The sequence below is a fragment of the Schistocerca piceifrons genome, chromosome 3 (genome assembly GCF_021461385.2).
Source record: "Schistocerca piceifrons isolate TAMUIC-IGC-003096 chromosome 3, iqSchPice1.1, whole genome shotgun sequence".
Classification (NCBI taxonomy): Eukaryota; Metazoa; Arthropoda; class Insecta; order Orthoptera; family Acrididae; genus Schistocerca; species Schistocerca piceifrons.
This window is the reverse complement of record NC_060140.1, coordinates 749,527,003-749,549,325: the sequence shown is the minus strand read 5'-3', so window position 1 is coordinate 749,549,325 and position 22,323 is coordinate 749,527,003. Positions and strand designations below refer to the sequence as shown.

The window sequence follows — 22,323 nt, the reverse complement described above, 5'->3', positions numbered from 1 at the left end:
TTCAACAACATCTTTGCCTCCGTACTTCCACCTTGACTGACATCTCTGCCCAACCTCTTTGCATTTGCATATGTCTGCCTGTGTCTGTATATGTGCGGATGGATATGTGTGCGCGTGCGAGTGTACACCTGTCCTTTTTTCCCCCCTAAGGTAAGTCTTTCCGGGCCCGGGATTGGAATGACTCCTTACCCTCTCCCTTAAAATCCACACCCTTTCGTCTTTCCCTCTCCTTCCCTCTTTCCTGATGAAGCAACCTTGGGTTGTGAAAGCTTGAAATTTGTGTGTGTGTTTGTGTGTTTTTCATTGTCTCTATCAACATACCAATGCTTTCTCATTTGATAAGTTACAGGATCTTTGTTTTTATATATATTTTTCCCATGTGGAATTTTTCCCTCTATTATTTTGAGATATTCACACAAAAAATGTGACTGGTATGTGTGGCTTTGCACGTTCCTCATCGTGCTCCAGATTTTTATATTTTTAATATTTTTACGAATGAATTGGTTCTCTTGAAGCACAAAAGTAAAATACACCCAAAACTGAAATACTAGACTAGTTATATTTTTAATTTTCAGTTATATTTAATTATATAAGATCTGAGATGATTCAATCTACTTTCAATAAGATTAGAAATAGCTATTTGTTTTCTCATCAATTAAATTGTAATTTACAATATCACAAGAAATATTTATATGACACATTTCTGCAACAACAAAAGAACAACAAAACATGAGATTGGATTTGAAATGGGGCATGAAATTTTAAAACTGCGCTCTTAGCCTTTGTGCTACCAACTCACTTGGTTTTACAAGGCACAAGTGGAGTGATTATGTCACACTGAAAGTCTGACTGTCATTTTCTTGAAAGCTATCGAGTGTTGGGGGCTAACCCAAAATAGGTGTCCCTGTATTTTCACCTTTTTTCCATTGTTCCAAGATTCAGCTGTATCAGAGAGTCACCTACAACAGATTCCCATTGTCAGTACTTTCCTATAGCATAATATTCTGAAATTCGGGAGGACGACGGTTCAATCCCGCGTCCGGCCATCCAGATTTAGGTTTTCCGTGATTTCCCTAAAATCACTCCAGGCAAATGCCGGGATGGTTCCTCTGAAAGGGCACGGCCGACTTCCTTCCCTAATCCGATGAGACTGATGACCACGCTGTCTGGTCTCCTTCCCCAAACCAACCAACCAACCACAATATTCTGAAGCACTGAATCTAAGTAAAAAATGCATTTGGTTTCAAAAAGCAAGCAGTACAAATATTGCATAAAATTCGTAACCAAATATCTTAAACAGGTCTCTTAAGGGTTCTAGGGATCCTTACAATTATGTGTCAATGCGTATATTCCTAATGGTAAAATGGTGTTTGTTGTCAATAACAAGTAATTCATACCTACAACACAAGAAGAAGGAATAATTTCCATTAAGTTTTATAATCTGGTGCAAAAGTCTGTAACAAGTTGCTGTCAGATATGAGACAGGAAAACTGATAATCATCAGATACATAAAATTATAGTAAAAAAGTGAGTCATTAGGAACTTTTATCATTTCTACCTGAATATTTGGACTCAGTGATGTTTATTCTGCAGAACTCTACTGTTTGCTTTGTCAATATACAGTCAGCTGTGATGTGTTCTGTGCAAAGTTACAGGACAAGGTAGATGTCAACTTTGTAAATATAAAACAAAATGAAAGCCTCAAAACATTCACAAAAATTATCAGAAAAATGTAAAAGATGCTGTAGTGTCTTTAAAAAGCAAGAATTCAGCCAGGCGGAATGAAATTCCAACCACTGTAGTCAAGATTGTTTATAACATTATTTCTCATCCATTGGCTAAAATTATTAATCACTCATTTGAGGAAGGATATTTCCCGGATGTGTTAAAATATGCTGAAATAAGACCACTGTTCAAGAAAGGCTCACCAGATGACATGGGAAATTAGTGCCCTATTTCCCTGCTGCCAGTTTTTGCTAAGGTGGTAGAAAGGATCTTTGTAAAACATCTTGAAAACTTTCTTATAGAGAATAACGTTATAGTTAAAAATTAATTTGGATTTCAAAAGAGGAAATTTACAATAAATGTTATCAGGGAATTCACTGTAAAGATAAGCTCTGATTTTGAAATTGCAATTCTGTGGTAAGTTCTATGGGACCTAACTGCTGAGGTCATCGGTTCCTAGGCTTACACACTATTTAATCTACCTTAAACTTATGCTAAGGACAACATACACACACACACCCATGCCCAAGAGAGGACTCGAACCTCCAAGGGTGGAAGCAGCACGAACCATGGCAAGGAGCTGTAGACTGCACGGCTACCCCAAGCAGGTCTCCGCTTTAGACATGGGTAAAAGGGTCATAGGTATTTTTTGTGATTTGACCAAAGCTTTTGACTCTGTCAATCGCTTACTACTTCTTCACAAGCTAGAGAGATATGGGATTATGGACAGGGCATTACAGTGGTTAAAGTCTTATTTGTTAGAAAGAAAACAGTGTTATTCTAAACCCAAAAGGAAAAAAATCATTCTCGGGCTGGAAAAAGATTTGTGCAGGCGTCCCACAGGGCTCAATTTTAGGGCCTTATCTTTTTCTGCTGTGCAAAAATTATTTATCTGTAAGCACTGATGTTCACTCCATTTTATTCGCAGGTAACACCTCCGTTTTAATTGAAAGTGACAGTTAAAAAAAAATAAAAAATCATGATACTGTAGAGAATATAATGGGAAACCTCGAATTATGGTTTCAGCAAAATGGATTAAAACTCAATGTCACAAAAATCACAATTAATGCAGTTCAGTGCTAGATCATCAGCAGCATTTCCCATAAAAATAGTGTGCGGCGATCAGGAAATGACTGAAGCAAGTTATGTGAAATTTCTAGGTCTAAATTGTGACAAAAATATAAGTTGGAAGGCACATGCAGACTTCTTAGCAAACAAACAGTCTAGCTTATGCGATGAATGTCTTATCTGCTCCACACTCATGGACATCAGGAAGACAGTCTACCACATCTACTTTGAAGCTACAACTCATATACCAAATAATTTTCTGGGAAACTCTACGAACTGCCGAAGATTACTTACACTTCAAAAGAGAATCATAAGAAACGTGTTTAGACCAAAAAAGATCATCATGTCGATCCTTATATAAAAAATTAAAAATACTAACTATTCCTTCTCTGTACATCTACAAAATTTTATTTTCATATATAAAAATCAAAACTTGCTTGAAAATTTTCAATTCAACCACAATTACAGTACTCGTCACAGACACAGTTTCAAACTTCTCTCTCATAATTTAAAACTTTATGCTCAAACACTATTGTATAAGGGATTAAAAATTTACAATAAATAAAATAACACAAATCTGTTATTTAACAAATGGAGTTTGACACGCTAAAAGGATTGTTATTTAATACACTAGTGGAAAAATGTTATTATTCAACTGAAGAATTCATGCAGGACAGTTTGGCAACTTGAAAAGAAAAGAAACAATGAAGATTATGCACTGTATAATAAATTGTTAATACACTGTATAAATTGTATTGCAAGCTGCAAAATTACCACAAGTGTTACATATGTTCTCATTAAATCGTTCATGTCTAAAAATTCAGAAATGCCTGCTTAAATATGTTAATTATTATAACCTTATTTTTTTAGAAGTAATTTGATGTGTCTACAGTACAAAAATCTTTGATTTTTAACTGCACGTTATGAGACGAATAAACTACATTCTACATAAACAGCTGTTTTTCTCTGAATCGACATATCCTTTCTTTTTGGTGCTCTGTATCCAGCCAATGTTGGGTCAGAACTGATATGACCAACTTTCATGCAGAATTAACCCCCCTTCTCATCAAGGTATCCATGAACACTTTCTGCCTGCATTTGGTGTACAGTCGATTCCTGATAATTTGTGACTCAAGGTACCAACGAAAAACGTCAAATTACCGCGAGTTCACATAATTAAGAGGGCAACAGGAAACTCCAATAAATGAGAGTCTGACTGAAAGTAAGGTGTAGTACATACATATTATGTAATGTCTACATTCATCTTTATTTTAACAATGTGCATACACACACATAAGGTATATGTACACAGCATACAGAGTGTCCCAGAAATGTTGTGACATACTTCAAAGGGTCGTCAAGACTGTCTTCAACAAATCACAGGTACGAACCCATGATTGGAAATGTCATCCAACGATGTTACAGAGTGTCGAAGTTGTAGACACCGGTGCCTTCTGCTAGGCTTCCTCTTCGGCAACAGAAGTGTTTTTGTACATTGACAGCCTGTAGAAGGAACATCTCGCGATGTTGTTGATTATTCAGTGATTGCAACTGATTGCCGTGATCAACAGTGGACAATAGCTAGATCCTGTCTCCTATTGGTGTGTGTGTGTCTCCTATTGGTGTGTGTGTGTGTCTCCTATTGGTGTGTGTGTGTGTCTCCTATTGGTGTGTGTGTGTGTCTCCTATTGGTGTGTGTGTGTGTCTCCTATTGGTGTGTGTGTGTGTGTCTCCTATTGGTGTGTGTGTGTGTGTCTCCTATTGGTGTGTGTGTGTGTGTGTGTGTGTCTCCTATTGGTGTGTGTGTGTGTGTGTGTGTGTGTGTGTGTGTGTGTGTGTGTGTGTGTGTGTGTGTGTCTCCTATTGGTGTGTGTGTGTGTGTGTGTGTGTGTGTGTGTGTGTGTGTGTGTGTGTCTCCTATTGGTGTGTGTGTGTGTGTGTGTGTGTGTGTGTGTCTCCTATTGGTGTGTGTGTGTGTGTGTGTGTGTGTCTCCTATTGGTGTGTGTGTGTGTGTGTGTGTGTGTGTCTCCTATTGGTGTGTGTGTGTGTGTGTGTGTGTGTGTGTGTGTGTGTGTGTGTGTGTCTCCTATTGGTGTGTGTGTGTGTGTGTGTGTGTGTGTGTGTCTCCTATTGGTGTGTGTGTGTGTGTGTGTGTGTGTGTGTGTGTGTGTGTCTCCTATTGGTGTGTGTGTGTCTCCTATTGGTGTGTGTGTCTCCTATTGGTGTGTGTGTCTCCTATTGGTGTGTGTGTCTCCTATTGATGTGTGTGTCTCCTATTGGTGTGTGTGTCTCCTATTGATGTGTGTGTCTCCTATTGATGTGTGTGTCTCCTATTGATGTGTGTGTCTCCTATTGATGTGTGTGTCTCCTATTGATGTGTGTGTCTGTTGCCTTGTTGTATGACACTTTATGACACAGGTTTCCCTCCGCAGTTTATTTTTCTCCTGCAACCCGCTAAATACAGGAGAAAAATAAAGTGCAGATTAAAACCCATCTCTAAAACTGTCATCCAATGAAGCAACTGACCATCGCACTCTTAGGAGATAAGGCTGTCCATGCAGCAGCTAGCTCCATCTTCTCCACTAGCGATCCTGGCAATCCTTCACTGGCAATCCTGGCAATCAGTCGCGATCAATGAATAATAAGCAACGTTACAAGGTATTCCGCCTATGGGCTGTCAGCATACAAAGTCACATTTGCTGCTGAAAGGGTGGCCTAGAGGCAGGCACTAGCGCTCATTATTTCAATTCTCTGTAGTATTGTTGGATGATGGTTCCAGAAACAGGTTCCTATCCTCTATTTGCTAGACAACACACCCTCTACGACCACTCGTAGTTTGTCGCACCATTTCCAGGCCATCCTGTATGTGGGAAGCTTACCAATAAAAATGTTACATGTCATTCTGAAAAATAGTTGACAATTTTCTTTTGAGAGAGCAACTACCATCAAGCATCGTTCAACGACTTTTCAATGGTGGTGAAGGCTGAGAAGAAATTATCAATCATTATCATTGTGAGGGTTGTGGACAGACGACCTTGCCTCACTCAATGCAACTGGAGTTGGTCGTTATTCTTCAGTATCTTCCTTGACCGCATCCTGACAGGTCAACAGTTCAGCATCAGTTAGAACACCAAGTACACCGATATCATCATCAACATGAATGAAACCATTACAGATTAAATCATCTCAGCAGAGTAGAAGTTACAAATCTGAACATGTAAGGATCCAGTTCATTAATTCTCATGACTCTGATGGTTGTTCTGCATTTCTTCTTTGAATTAAAAACCCACTTTCAGAAGTAGTTATAAAGAGCAGTAGGGCTGATACTTTTTCAGGCCTTATCACTAGTGATTATACAATTCAAAACTGATACACTCGCCTTCTCACCTTTTAGTGTTATCCAGCACAATTGAAATAACTTTTCCATGGTAGAGAGTTTTAAAATGCATTATGCCCTACTCCAATATTTCCAATGTTGATGTCATGTTGAATGGAGAAAATCAGTTTTACATTACTTATGATGGGCTGTTACATACAACGCTGTCGTCCAAACAGTAAAATTTTGCATTTTGCCTTTTCACATCATTGTTAACTGAGGCCAGTCATTCATTAAACAATTCTGACATCATCCATAATTTTTTATTCGTGTGTCACAAGTTGTGGAAAGCAATATTAATACCTTGAAATAGAATGGATTCACTGATTTCCCTACTGTAATTGGATTCAGTTTCTGAGATCTGTCCATGATCCAAGCTAGGACAGTTGTTCTGTCCTTGTTCAGTTTTCCTCCACGACAGTCAATCTTTCAATGATAGGGAGTGATCAGGAAGACATTTATTTCAAAAAATAATAATAAATAAATAAAAAAATATAAAAAATTAAAAAAGGTTAATTTTCATCTGTGTGGAATGTAGATGGTGAAATATCGAACTGTTTTGTAAATTCTTTTTCGAAATTACACTCTCCACAGCATCAGTAACAAGCTTTCTTCATTAACTGAAAGTCACTCGTTCCTTCTAGCACTTGTGGCACTTCACAGTTTCGAGAAACAAGGATTGACTACAAAACAGTATGAAAGCAGAATGCAGAAGAGTGGGCAGAAAGTAACTAGGTATCATTAAATGGCTGTTACTTTTTTAATATTAATGGAATAATATTGGAAATAGCACAGACATACAGAACAGTAAACAGGATAGTGATTTTTCCATGCCAGTTAGTACAGACGGTGGCCACGACAGGCAGTACACTCAGAGAATGAGCACAGATTGCTTCACGGTACAATGTGTGGAATTTGATCGTTCTTATGCAAACATGGTGGTATACAGTAAAGAGAAGGAATGCCACAATTCGCCCAGAGACAATAAAGAATGGTCACATGAAGCTGATGACCACAGGTTTGGTAAAGGATGCAGCAAAACAGGTCATCCATCCACGTCTCGGTGTCCCGAAAATGTGGCAATTGTGCAGAACATGTTCAGTCGTAGCCTAGGGAAATCAACATGCCAGGTAGTTCGTGAGAAAGGACTCACAAGGCACGCTATGCAACAGGTGTTCAAATATAATTAAACTTTCAATCAAGGACACCCCGTTATGTGCAGAGCTGACACCATAAAACAGTGATTGCAGAATGGAGCATGGAGGATTGGCCTCAACTGTTTCACAACATCCTCTGAAGCGATGAGGCCGTATTCCATGTAGGAAGTTTTGTCAATCAGCACAATTGCCAGGATCCTGGAGTTACTGTGGAGAAGATGCATTCTTGTCCAAAAGTGATCAAGTGGTGTGGAATAACAGCTGAAAATTTCATCAGCCCATATCTCATGTATGACACAATGAACATGGATTGCTACCTTCAAATTCTTCAGGATTATGTTTGCCCCACGCTATCTGGATGGGAAAATACTGATGACATTATCTTCATGCAAGATGGCACACTGTCTCAATTTTCAAATGTCATGTAGAACTTGTCAGATGATAAGTTCCCAGGACATCACCTGGGGAGACATGGACCTCATGAATGGCATACAAGAAGTCCAGAGCAAATACTCTTAACTCCTTTTTTTTCCTTTCCTTCAGAGAGCTGGGAAAAAGAGGGGGCGTACTGAATGAAATATCACACACTGGACAAATTGGAAGCAGGGATTCGAAATGTTCTTACCAACATCCCAGACAACTTCCTCCAGGAAGCTGTGGATTCAATTCCAGGTAATTGGAGGAGATTGGTCGATGCCCCAGGTGCCTACATCGAAATGTAATGGACATATGCAATCATATTTGCATATAATAGAGTACGTACTGTCTCAGTTTCAAATAAGTAATTCTGCGAAGATAAAAGTTGTGTGTCAATTTGAATATCTAGTTACTTCCCGCCCACTCTGCAGGTTGGAGAAACAGATGAGAGGTGGTGTGAGCCTGTACTGAGAATAACAAAAATATGGGACTTCAAATTATAAAGAATACAGAATTCCTGACTTAAAATTAGAAAGTGTTGGCGAGATGCCCTCACTACTATTACTTCCAATTATTGAAAGGACCAATACACAACTAACCCCCCTCCCTCAAGGAACCAGAAAAAAGTACTTTGCAAGTTCAACTGTGAAAACATTTTTCAAAGTGTTTGTATGAGACGTATTTGAGGCAGGATGTGATAACCAGCCTGGTATTTACTTAGAAAGATGCAGGATGCCTCTCTACACACCACCACCACCCGTGGCAGGCACTACCTGCATTGTCAGCCCTCCTGTTGGTGGCCCAGTCAATGCTGTCACAATTTTGACCAGCTCTGTCATTGCTGAAGCTCATCCATCTGCCATCAGCCTGATCACCACCAGCCCTACTGTGACTGGCCTCGGCATCAATGCCACCCATTTTGCTGCCACAAATCTTCACCACCGCCAGCCCTGTGGCCGATCCCACCACTAAAGCTGTCGCTGCGGCTTGCCCCACTGTAGCCGAACTGGCAGCCAGTCTCTCAGACCCTGTCAGGTTGCCCATTCCTCAGGCACTCTCGGCTTCATTCTGCATCTTCTTCTTTGTGCCTCTTGGGCTTAATCTGCATACATGCTCTGGGGCTTCTCCCTTTCCTTCCATGCTGCTCCATTCTTTGGCTGTGATGATTGCAAGTTGTTCCTCTCTGCCGTCACACTTGGTTTTGTCACGTGTGAAATTTTGCCACAAACCTTGGATGGTGCCGTGCTCTGCCATGTCGCATACCCGCCTTCCCCCACAACTGGATGGTCCTTCTCTATGCTGCTGACCCTGTCTGTCTATGGTTTCTGACGTTCCTAGTCAATACAGCCTTTTCTTGGCAATATTAGATGCCTCAACAGCCTGTTGGTGTCTGCACAGTCTGCCCAGCCACTGCTGATGGAGCATCAGACACCGATACCTCTCAATGCTGTCGGCAGCTCTCCATCCCCAAGGTGCTTACTCCTGGCAGCAGGTACTTTGCCCTCAAGCTGGCGGGACCCTGCAGCTCTGCCACCTCTACACAGGAGGCCCTATGTAAACAGCTCACATCAACTAAACTTATTGATCTATTTACAAGTGCAGTCTTGCATGGCTCACGCTGTTTTCACTCATAACTTCACACAGCTACATGGTGTTCGGCAGTGCTAATCTCACCAATAAGCAGCAAGCTGTGCCTATCGTGTCAGAGCACTGTAGTCTGGGCACCACATTCTTATGCTTCATCAGGTGCTCATTCAGCACCACGCTGGTGTCCCTCCATTGCAGAGTATTTAGGCTGCTGCCAAACTGTGCTTCAGCCAGTACCATTCTAGGCTTCATGCTGGTCACACCAACAGCTGACCAATCAAAATTATCACCCATGCCATGAGCACTTTCCACCACTGCTACGCTGGACTGCGGTCCGCCACTACCAGATGCCACACCTCGCTGCACATTGCCCCTGTTTAGCATTGTCATCACGCCATCGTCTCCGATGTCTTTCGACACCCATTGTCCCAGAAGCCCATTGTCCTTGAGGGCACACTCCAAGTGGCAGGTTGTAGTCTACCATCCATCATCCTCAGCTCCTTCTGCTCTGCTGCTTACTACGACACCTGGACTCAATGTGTAGGCATGTCTCACATCTCAGGCAATGTCCAGGAGTGACATTTCTATTTGTAATTTAGAAGTGTGGACATTCATCCATGGTCACTGTGTTTGAGTTCTGTTTCTTATATTGATAACAAACTGTTATTCTGGCACTTGCACATTTTGTTGGCAGACCTTAGCACTCCTCACCCACCAACATAGAAGAGATAAAAGTCAACTTTACTTTATGCAAAAGTTACACTGCATCACCAATATACAATCTCAAGTTTGATACATTTCTTTCTTTTTTCAGAAACTCACAGTGTCATTACAATAATGTGATATATCATTGTTCTTGATAAGCTCTCTAACACCATTAAATATAGTAAATGAGGTAATTCCAGTAAATAAGAAATAACATTTGCTTCAATATCCCAACTCAGTAAGTTACGAATATTAACTGAAGAGCTAAGTACTGGTCCCCTTGGGTACTAAAATTTGTTGTAAAACTGGATTCATTACCTTGAATCATTTGTGAAAAATTACAGTGGTGTACGACACCCTAATGTAAGTCATGCACATAGAAACACATAATGAAGTTCAATATACTGTAAGTTTAGCAAATGTTACCTATCGAGGTTACCTGAAACTCGGGCAGCGGAATGTACAGACGTTTCACAAGTCTGCGGCGCGCTGCCTCGTCCAGTTCCTGAGGCCTATTTGTTGCCCCTATAACTAATATACGATCTTCTTCTCCAGTTGCAGCACCATCCTGTTAAAATTAATTTTTGACATTGGTTTTTTTTCTGCTTTAGGAGTGATAAGTTACATCTTGCATGGATTCAGTCACAAATTACATATAGTTGTAGGTTAGGACATGAGATTAAAGATACATGAAACTTAGGAGGGATCAAACAAATAAACAATTATGAAAAGAGATGTATCTATGCAAGAAGATACTTGCTCAAAATTTTACAATGACGCCATGAAATGTGAACAACAACATAGTCTTTGTATCAAAAGCCTCTCATTTGTTGCCTCTGAAATCTGTCATTTGTCATAAGTGCCTCATGCTGTTGCTTCAAATGGACATCTGGTGTTCAGAATGAAGTTTTATAATCTGTTACCAATGTTATCAAAGTCTAACAGGTTGTCAGTAGAATCAGGCATCAAATTTGAATCCCCCCCCCCCCCTTCTTTAAGCCTAAATAATACCTTATCAGCCACTTCCCTTATAATTTATCAGAATAACTGGACTCCGGTAAGTAATTTCCAGTGAACATTAATGTTCTTTGAAGTTAGTATAGTTATGTAAATGCTTGGTGTGAAGTAGCAGAAGGAATTCATATAATTATATAACAGTCACACTGTCCTCTGATTGAAAAAAACAAAAAAACACCCTCCCTAGCTTTTGCATGTTGCTTCTCTAAAATAGAGTTGTTAAATATTTATTTGCAACTCACATTTGATGAAATAACCAAAGACATATTGGCAATAAACACACCAGTACTACTATAAGCTTCTGTGTTATGGCACAGTGAGCATACCTGTAATTTTACAACAGTATTTAAAACACACTGCAATCCAATTAAAGTTTCTTGATGTTTGACACCTGTCACTTGCCACTGCAGTGTTACCACATCACCTGCTGCTCGGCTATAGGTGACACACAAACATAGCAGTTCACTTCACAAATGCTGCTAATGTGTAACGCGAACAAATGTTGAAAGTGCCCACCGTGAGGTGTATCGGGAATGTGAGACGCTCTGTCAACGGACGATTTTAAGTAACAGATGACTGAGCTCCCAGTTGGTGCACATCGACAGCACAGGAAGATACGTATATAGCTTCTTTTCTGTGTTTACTTTGTAGATTATTACTTAAATTGCATGCGAGTTTCGTATAGGAGGTGTAATTTCGAGTTTTAGTTACTGTAATTGTAAATTCAGGCAGATGGTAGCGCAGTCGTTAGGCATTTGTACAGGTTAGTTCATACATTCTTTGCGTGTTTCCCTTGCGTTATCTAGGCACGGACTCACGTTTCAGTAACTGTTGTTCAACATCGATTAGAATGGAAAGGGACTGTGATTGCTGTGTTTGGATGAGGGCTCAGTTGGCATCCCTTCGCTCACAGCTGCAGGCAGTGCTGACTTCGGTCGCGCAGCTTGAGGCTGTTGCCAATGGGCACCACTGTGGGGAGCCGGACTTGAGTATCACGGGGATGTCAACCTCGTCCCGTCTGTCCCCAGAATGGTCTGCCGCTGTGGTTGCCCTGGTTGCTGCTCACAGTGGGGCTGAGTCCTCGCCTGTGGTTGATTTGGAGGCCATTCCAAGGCGTGGCAGGCAGCGAAAGACGTCCCCGGAGGCTGATCAGAAAGCCTCCCCGGTGCGTCTGACAAACAGGTTTCAGGTACTGTCTCTGGCTGAGACAGATGCAGCTGTCTGCCCTGTTTCAGAGGATGATTCTCAGCCTTCAAGGTCCGGGCAATCGCAGAGGGTAGGCTTATTGGTAGTTGGGAGCTCCAATGTTAGGTGCGTAATGGGGCCCCTTAGGGATATGGCGGCTACGGAGGGGAAGAAATCCAGTGCGCACTCCATGTGCATTCCGGATGGAGTCATTCCAAATGTGGAAAGGGTCCTTTCGGATGCCATGAAGAGCACAGGGTGCAGCCAGCTGCAGGTGGTGGTACATGTCGGCACTAATGACGTGTGTCACTTTGGATCTGGCGAAATTCTCTCTGGATTCCAGCGGCTATCTGATTTGGTGAAGGCTGCCGGTCTTGCTTACGAGATGAAGGCAGAGCTCACCATCTGCAGCATCGTTGACAGAACCGACTGCGGACCTTTGGTGCAGAGCCGGGTGGAGGGTCTGAATCAGAGGCTCAGACGGTTTTGCGAACGTGTTGGCTGCAGATTCCTTGACTTGCGCTATAGGGTAGTGGGGTTTCGGGTTCTGCTGAATAGGTCAGAAGTTCACTACACTCAGCTGGCGGCTACACGGGTAGCGGGGGCTGTGTAGCGTGGACTGAGCGGTTTTTTAGGTTAGAAGGCCTCGGGAAAGTATGGGGTGGGCTGCAAGCTCAAAGGGTGCATGGCAAATACAGGACGTGCTTGGATCAAGGAACAGTCAGAATTGTAGTTGTAAATTGTTGTAGCTGTGCTGGGAAAGTCCCTGAGCTTCAAGCGCTAACAGAAAGCACAGAAGCTGAAATCATTATAGGTACAGAAAGCTGGCTAAAGCCTGAAATAAGTTCTGCAGAAATTTTTCCGAAGTCTCAGATGGTGTTCAGGAAAGATAGATTAGGCAGAATTGGTGGTGGAGTGTTTGTCTCTGTCAGTAGTGGTTTATCTTGTGGTGAAGTCGAAGTAGATACTCCGTGCGAATTGTTATGGGTGGAGGTTATACTTAACAGCCGAACTAAGTTAATAATTGGCTCCTTCTACTGACCTCCAGACTCTGATGATATAGTTGCTGAACAGTTCAGAGAAAATTTGATCTCGTAACAAATAAATACCCCACTCATACGGTTATAGTTGGTGGGGACTTCAACCTTCCCTCGATATGTTGGCAAAAATACTTGTTCAAAACCGGTGATAGGCAGAAAACATCTTCTGAGATTGTCCTAAATGCTTTCTCCGAAAATTATTTCGAGCAGTTAGTCCACGAACCCACGCGAATTGTAAATGGTTGCGAAAACACACTTGACCTCTTAGCCACAAACAATCCAGAGCTAATAGAGAGCATCATGACTGATACAGGGATTAGTGATCACATCTACATCTACATCATTACTCTGCAATTCACATTTAAATGCTTGGCAGAGGGTTCATCGAACCACAATCATACTATCTCTCTACCATTCCACTCCCGAAGAGCGCGCGGGAAAAATGAACACCTAAACCTTTCTGTTCGAGCTCTGATTTCTCTTATTTTATTTTTATGATCATTCTTACCTATGTAGGTTGGGCTCAACAAAATATTTTCGCATTCGGAAGAGAAAGTTGGTGACTGAAATTTCATAAATAGATCCCGCCGCGAAGAAAAACGTTTTTGCTGTAATGACTTCCATCCCAATTCGCGTATCATATCTGCCACACTCTCTCCCCTATTACATGATAATACAAAACGAGCTGCCCTTTTTTGCACCCTTTCGATGCCCTCCGTCAATCCCACCTGGTAAGGATCCCACACCACGCAGCAATATTCTAACAGAGGATGAACGAGTGTAGTGTAAGCTGTCTCTTTAGTGGACTTGTTGCATCTTCTAAGTGTCCTGCCAATGAAACGCAACCTTTGGCTCGCCTTCCCCAAAATATTATCTATGTGGTCTTTCCAACTGAAGTTGTTCATAATTTTAACACCCAGGAACTCAGCTGAATTGACAGCCTTGAGAATTGTACTATTTATCGAGTAATCGAATTCCAACGGATTTCTTTTGGAACTCATGTGGATCACCTCACACTTTTTGTTATTTAGCGTCAACTGCCACCTGCCACACCATACAGCAATCTTTTCTGCATCGCTTTGCAACTGATACTGGTCTTCGGATGACCTTACCAGACAGTAAATTACAGCATCATCTGCAAACAACCTAAGAGAACTGCTCAGATTGTCACCCAGGTCATTTATATAGATCAGGAACTGCAGAGGTCCCAGGACGCTTCCCTGGGGAACACCTGATTTCACTTCAGTTTTACTCGATGATTGCTGTCTATTGTTACGAACTGCGATCTTCCTGACAGCAAATCACGAATCCAGTCGCACAACTGAGACAATACCCCATAGGCCCGCAGCTTGATTAGAAGTCGCTTGTGAGGAACAGTGTCAAAAGCTTTCCGGAAATCTAGAAATATGGACTCAACTTGAGATCCCCTGTCAATAGCGGCCATTACTTTGTGCGAATAAAGAGCTAGCTGCGTTGCACAAGAACAATGTTTCCTGAAACCATGCTGATTACATATCAATAGATCATTCCTTTCGAGGTGATTCATAATGTTTGAATACAGTATATGCTCCAACACCCTACTGTAAACCGACGTAAATGATATAGGTCTGTAGTTAGACGGATTACTCCTACTACACTTCTTAAACACTGGTGCGACCTGCGCAATTTTCCAATCTGTAGGTACAGATCTATCGGTGGGCGAGCGGTTGTATATGACTGCTACGTAGGGAGCTATTGTATCAGCGTAATCTGCAAGGAACCTAATCGGTATACAATCTGGACCTGAAGACTTGCCTGTATCAAGCGATTTGAGTTGCTTCGCAACCCCTAAGGTATCTACTTCTAAGAAACTCATACTAGCAGCTGTTCGTGTTTCAAATTTTGGAATATTCCATTTGTCTTCCCTGGTGAAAGAATTTCGGAAAACTGTGTTCAATAACTCCGCTTTAGCGGCACAGTCGTCGGTAACAGTACCATCGGCACTGCGCAGCGAAGGTATTGACTGCGTCTTGCCACTTGCGTACTTTACATACAACCAGAATTTCTTCAGATTTTCTACCAAATTTCGAGACAATGTTTCGTTGTGGAACCTATTAAAGGCATCTCGCACTGAATTCCGAGCCAAATTTCGCGCGTCTGTAAATTTTAGCCAATCTTTGGGATTTCGCGTTCTTCTGAACTTCGCATGCTTTTTCCGTTGCCTCTGCAACAGCGTTCGGACCTGTTTTGTGTACCACGGCGGGATCAGTTCCATCTCTTACCAATTTATGAGGTATGAATCTCTCAATTGCTGTTGCTACTATATCTTTGAATTTGAATCACATCTCGTCTACATTTGCATAGTCAGTTCGGAAGGAATGGAGATTGTCTCTTGCAAGGTCGTTGTTGCTAGGCTCAATACCGTTTCTTCCAAATCCACCAGAAACAAACGCAAAATAATTTTATTTAAAAAAGTGGATAAAGTGTCACTAGAAGCATTCCTAAGAGACAATCTCCATTCCTTCCGAACTGACTATGCAAATGTAGACGAGATGTGGCTCAAATTCAAAGATATAGTAGCAACAGCAATTACATCCCAAAGATTGGCTAAAATTTACAGACACGTGAAATTTGGCATCGACTTCAATGCGAGATGCCTTTAATAGGTTCCACAACGAAACATTGTCTCGAAATTTTGTAGAAAATCTGAAGAAATTCAGGTTGTAAGTAAAGTACACAAGTGGCAAGACGCAGTCAATACCTTCGCTGCGCAGTGCCGATGGTACTGTTACCGACGACTGTGCTACTAAAGCGGAGTTATTGAACGCAGTTTTCCGAAATTTCTTCACCAGGGAAGATGAATGGAATATTCCAGAATTTGAAACACGAACAGCTGCTAGCATGAGTTTCTTAGAAGTAGATACCTTAGGGGTTGCGAAGCAACTCAAATTGCTTGATACGGGCGAGTCTTCAGGTCCAGATTGTACACCGATTAGGTTCCTTTCAGATTACGCTGATACAATAGCTCCCTACTTAGGAATCATATACAACCGCTCGCTCACCGATGCATCTGTACCTACAGATTGGAAAATTGCACGGGTCGCACCAGTGTTTAAGAAGGGTAGTAGGAGTAATCCATCTAACTACAGACCTATATCATTGACGTCGGTTTGCAGTAGGGTTTTGGAGCATATACTGTATTCAAACATTATGAAGCACCTCGAAGGGAACGATCTATTGATACGTAATCAGCATGGTTTCAGAAAACATCGTTCTTGTGCAACGCAGCTAGCTCTTTATTCGCACGAAGTAATGGCCGCTATCGACAGGGGATCTCAAGTTGATTCCGTATTTCTATATTTCCGGAAAGCTTTTGACACCGTTTCTCACAAGCGACTTCTAATCAAGCTGCGGGCCTATGGGGTATCGTCTCAGTTGTGCGACTGGATTCGTGATTTCCTGTCAGGAAGGTCGCAGTTCGTAGTAATATACGGCAATCATCGAGTAAAACTGAAGTGATATCAGGTGTTCCCCAAGGAAGCGTCCTGGGACCTCTGCTGTTCCTGATCTATATAAACGACCTGGGTGACAATCTGAGCAGTTCTCATAGGTTGTACGCAGTTGACGCTAAATAACGAAAAGTGTGAGGTGATCCACATGAGTTCCAAAAGAAATCCATGGAATTCGATTACTCGATAAATAGTACAATTCTCAAGGCTGTCAATTCAACTAAGTACCTGGGTGTTAAAATTATGAACAACTTCAGTTGGAAAGACCACATAGATAATATTGTGGGGAAGGCGAGCCAAAGGTTGTGTTTCATTGGCAGGACACTTAGAAGATGCAACAAGTCCACTAAAGAGACAGCTTACACTACACTTGTTCGTCCTCTGTTAGAATATTGCTGCGCGGTGTGGGATCCTTACCAGGTGGTATTGACGGAGGACATTGAAAGGGTGCAAAAAAGGGCAGCTCGTTTTGTATTATCACGTAATAGGGGAGAGAGTGTGGCAGATATGATACGCGAGTTGGGATGGAAGTCATTAAAGCAAAGACTTTTTCGTCGCGGCGAAATCTATTTACGAAATTTCAGTCACCAACTTTCTCTTCCGAATGCGAAAATATTTTGTTGAGCCCAACCAACATAGGTAGGAATGATCTTCAAAATAAAATAAGAGAAATCAGAGCTCGAACAGAAAGGTTTAGGTGTTTGTTTTCCCCGTGCGCTGTTCGGGAGTGGAATGGTAGAGAGATAGTGTGATTGTGGTTCGATGGACCCTCTGCCAAGCACTTAAATGTGAATTGCAGAGTAATCATGTAGATGTAGATGTAGAGCTGTGGCAGATGATGCGTTTTGTTGTCCTGAATTTAAACTCGTGTCCTAATCCAACCACAACCTCAGGATGTGCAATGTACCCAAGAAAATGACGGTCAACAATCTGCAGCAGAACTAAAATCATGATTGCTTTGTTCATGCTGATTGAAGCTAATCTCTAGGAGCAAACTCAAGACAGAAAAAAAAATCAGTTAAGGCACCAATATAAAACTGAAATTCCTCGCTGTCATTGCTTACCTGAAACTGTCTTCACACTGGCTGCACAAGCAGCTGCCTTACCAACCAATCAGCAGTCCTTGTTGATAATTGGCTGCAGATTATAGGTGACACAGGCAGATTGCATGGGGGGTGGGGGGGGTGGGGGGGGGGGGGTGGGGGGAGAAAGGAAGGAAGAAAGATAAGAGCAAGAAAAAGAGTAAATATGACAATAAAAAATATGTGGCAAGGAATTAGAAATAAAAAAAATTGCATTTAATCAAATTAATTGGAAAAAATAATAGTAAAATAATAATCAAACTCTTTTGGTTGGATTCAGAAATAAAAAAATTTGTTAGATCTGACGAGATTCGAACCTATGACTTTATAGATGGAAGGTTTCTACGCTATCCATTGCACTACACTGCAACACATAATTCAGTAGTTTGATTTATGACTATCATGAGCCAGTCACAATGATGAATTGCAACCTACAAAAATTCGGCTTCATGCAATTTCGCATGAAGCTTATCTAATGTAAACTGATATCTGTGATTATGATAACTGTATATGTGGTGCTGAATCGCATCTTGTGCAGAAGTACCCAATAGCGTTTCGTTAGAGCTTTGTACGGAACTTGTGTATTTCATTAGCATCGTTGTGTGTGTTGTTTTGGGTGTGGTTATCATGTGTAACGAATATGAAATAGAAGTGCCAGACCCATGATTCAGGATCCAAACACATCAAGAATGAATGCTGGAGAAGAAATTGGAAATGAACTGACCTATTGTGGCAGTCTGACAACGGTGAAGGGCTCAATCACGATGTTGGGTGCTCTGGTTGGAGAAAACCAGCTCCAACACACGAAGTGTCGACCATCAACTAATTTTAATCAGACTATACTCAACAGTTCTAATACACAAATTATTTTGAAAATGTTATCTCAACAGGTGCCTCCCTAAAGGAACACTTAGTGCCTCATTTGTGAAGTGTTCTACATTGCAGGCCATTAAAATTGTAACACCACGAAGGACCGTAAATAAACTAATTTTACTTACTTTGCATACACAGTATAATGGAAAGAATATGTGATCAGATTAGTAGGTGATTTAAGGGTATATAGGGCACAAAATTTAGCACACAGAATCACTACCTCTGGCAGCAACAACCTGGCAGTATGCTGAGTCAATCTGAGCTTGAGTGATAGATATGGTTACCATCATTCCATGTTGTTTCGCCTCTATGCCAGAGTCCATCAGTTGTAGAGGCTGGCGAGTGGTGGCATGCAGGTCTCTTGGCCACATCACCAGACGTTTTCAATAGGTGAGAGATCAGGGGAACATGCTGGCCAGAACAACAGTCAAACACACTTCATATTGAGGTAGATCAAAACAGCATAAGCAACATGTGTGAACCTAGTGTCACAAACACCTTGAAGATAAGACAAAGCCACAAGCTTGAACATGTCAAAAATATAGTGCCCGCTGTCCAAATTATCAGCTATGTGAACCAGAGATGATCATGTTTTTTACCCAATGACATTCCATATGGTAGCGATAGCTCCTGGCCCCATATGACAACTACTAATGCAATCTGACAACATTCTTTCCCCTAAAAGCCTCCACATATACATACATGTCCATCATGATGCAGTACACAGAACTGTAACCTGTCTTAAAAGACGAAATGGTGTCACTCCTGTCTCAAGTGGTGTCATTGGGTGTACCACTGTCTGAGAACCCCTCTCTGCTGCCGCGTCAAGGGAAGCCATAACTATTGTAGACATGCCGACAGTGTGTGGCGTGCGAGACATTGCACTGTCTTTGTCATTACCTGTCTTGCTGTAAACAAGGCCTGACTCAACCTGTGTGAGGTACCTGTGCGATCCTGCTGACTGAACCAACAATCCTCTGAGGTGATAGTCACGTGGCACCATTGAGATACTGTATGGTGTTGTGTGTGGCCCTCCTGAACCTGTTGATTCCATTTTCGCATGACAGTTGTGGAATTCTGATTAACAAAAAGTATAAAGTGTAGTTATGATAGAACACAACTCTGCTGCTCCCAAATACCAACACAGGCTGGTAGACAGTTCTCTTTCTCACATAAAGCATAACAGTATATTCTTGCAACAACTAACATTCAAATGCAATTTCTGAATGAGAAACCTGCTGTGTAATCTTGTATATAGAATGTAGATGGCGTTACTCCTGCTTGCTTTGTATAGATGTCCTGAAATGCTCATTATCTGCATATCCAATCATGTAGTATACTTCGTGCCAATTCATTGTTTGTTCCAATTTTAATGGCCAGCAGTGTATTAGCCAATCAGGCTTCACTATGTATCCAAATTGTATTTTACTAATAATGCTATTTTTACCATTTTTATACCTGACTCAGACTTATTTTGCGTACTGTTGTGCTGTGCTATTGCTGATCTTCGTTTGTATCTACATTTTATCAGGTTCGGTCTGCTATATCAATCGTATATGCACACTGCACAAGTAGGAACTGTTTCATAAAAGTTTACCTCCAACAGAAGAAATATATACAATATGAAAGGACAAGGGTGTATAAGGGGAATAAAAAAGGATTGGTAATCAGAGGGAGAATAGAATGACCACACTGATCCTGCTTCAAGGTCACAGCATGCTCAACAACAAAATATTCAATATTTATGATGCATGCAGCTTGTCTGTGCTCATTCATTCTGAAAGATAACTTGTTAGTGCTCTTATATCAGCATAATCTCTTGATTAAGTAAATTATGCAAGTAGTGTGACCAGAGTATGTGATATTAATGGGCTGTGTAGAACAGCTCTTACCAAAATGATCATTCATGTGAGCAAGAGGCACTTAATAAGAAGATGTGATTAGGAATGTATTGGTTCATTACTAAGAATGATTGAAGTTTGGTGCATCACTCTCAGCATAGAGGGAAAATTTTGGGATGATGTTACCACCAATCTTATTTCACAGTACTCATGAATGTAGAATAGCTGCCAAGAGTAGATTTTGGTCCAAATTGGTAGTCACCGAGTTCAGCTCCCGTCTTTGATCTACTGATAACTAGCAGTTAATAATAGTAACCTGAAATTTGAATCTTCATTATTAGTTGACTGCTATTATCAAACTGTCTCCTGCAGCTTCTCTCTTTCCAGACCGAGGTTTGGATAAGCACCTGTCAGTTTTATCTCTTCTTTATATCATTATTTCCATCAAAATTTTAAATGTGGTGTGTATCATTCATGTGTCATTTATTGAACTTTCAGCAATTGTTACACATACATACATCTTTTGCGACAAATACTCTTAGCTTGTAAAGGTTCTAGAACAGATGTACCACGAGTTTCACTTGTTGTAAACTTGCCTACAGCTTTCTACCAGGCACAACCTGTTTTCGTCTCCCTCTTTCAGAGTGGTTCTTCTGAAGATGTATTTTAACGCTACCATACCAAGTCAAAATTAAGTTCTCTGAGAAGGAATTCTACACTATATTTCCCCCAATGTTGCCAAAATGACTACTATTATGACATTTGTCTCTACAATGCTAGGAAGAACAAGCAAAGACAAAAATCTACTGAGAATTCTTACCATAAGAAGGTACAAAGCTAAAGCATCCATGCAGTATTTAATTCGATACTCAAGGAGTAGTAGTATGGGAAGACAGTATAGGCAGACACAAATTTGAGTTTTTAAGCACGGATGAAACCGAAATAAGTGTGGAACACTTGCAAATGGGTGTATAACCATAATTATTCAGGTAACATAAGAGCACAGTATTTTTTTAACTCAAAAAATATAAGTGGAGTATTCTTACCAGCTGAACAAGGAATTCAGTTTTTATGCGCCGAGAGCTTTCATGTTCAGTCTCACTTCTTTGACTTAACAGAGAGTCAATTTCATCTATGAAGACAACAGATGGTTGATGACACCTACGAATATTACACATGATAATTTAAAAAATTCCTTATTTAATAGTAAATCAAGATATTCATAGAGCTCTTGTGAACAATAAACATACCTCGCCACAGCAAACAAAGCTCTAACCATTTTTTCTCCTTCACCAATCCACTTTGATGTCAGGGAAGATGCACTTATACTGAAGAATGTTGAACGTGATTGTGAAGCAATACATTTACCAATAAGTGTTTTGCCTGTACCAGGTGGTCCAAACAGAAGAATCCCTTTTGGTGGCCTACGCAGACCAGTGAAGATATCAGGTCTGAGCATAGGCCAGACAACAATTTCCTGTCGATATCAGAGCCAGATGAGAAAGCATATGATAACACATTATTCAGATATAATATTTAGACAAAAATGTGTTAATCTTAGCGCTATTAAATATACACTAGGAACTTTGAAAATAAGTTACATGTGTTGCCTCATGCTAAGATCACTGTGCAATATGAGTGGCTCATAGTCTGATGTGTGTATATGTTAACATTTCCTGCAGAGACATTTCTGTTGTGGTGCAGATGTCAGATGCATCACAGCGTGGGAGTGAAATGGTGCAACAACAGAAAATGTACTCG

At 41.0% G+C, this 22,323-nt stretch overlaps 1 protein-coding gene across 1 annotated transcript in view; it reads right to left on the bottom strand.

The window, feature by feature from the left end:
- LOC124789603 (fidgetin-like protein 1) overlaps nucleotides 1-22,323 on the bottom strand; it is a 196,166-nt gene that overhangs the window by 30,783 nt on the left and 143,060 nt on the right. The window contains exons 8-10 of the mRNA XM_047257012.1: nucleotides 21,813-22,039; nucleotides 21,609-21,723; nucleotides 10,476-10,604 (exon numbers count right to left, since the gene is read on the bottom strand). Coding sequence (XP_047112968.1) covers nucleotides 10,476-10,604; nucleotides 21,609-21,723; nucleotides 21,813-22,039 — 471 coding nt within the window. The remainder of the gene's footprint in view (nucleotides 1-10,475; nucleotides 10,605-21,608; nucleotides 21,724-21,812; nucleotides 22,040-22,323) is intronic.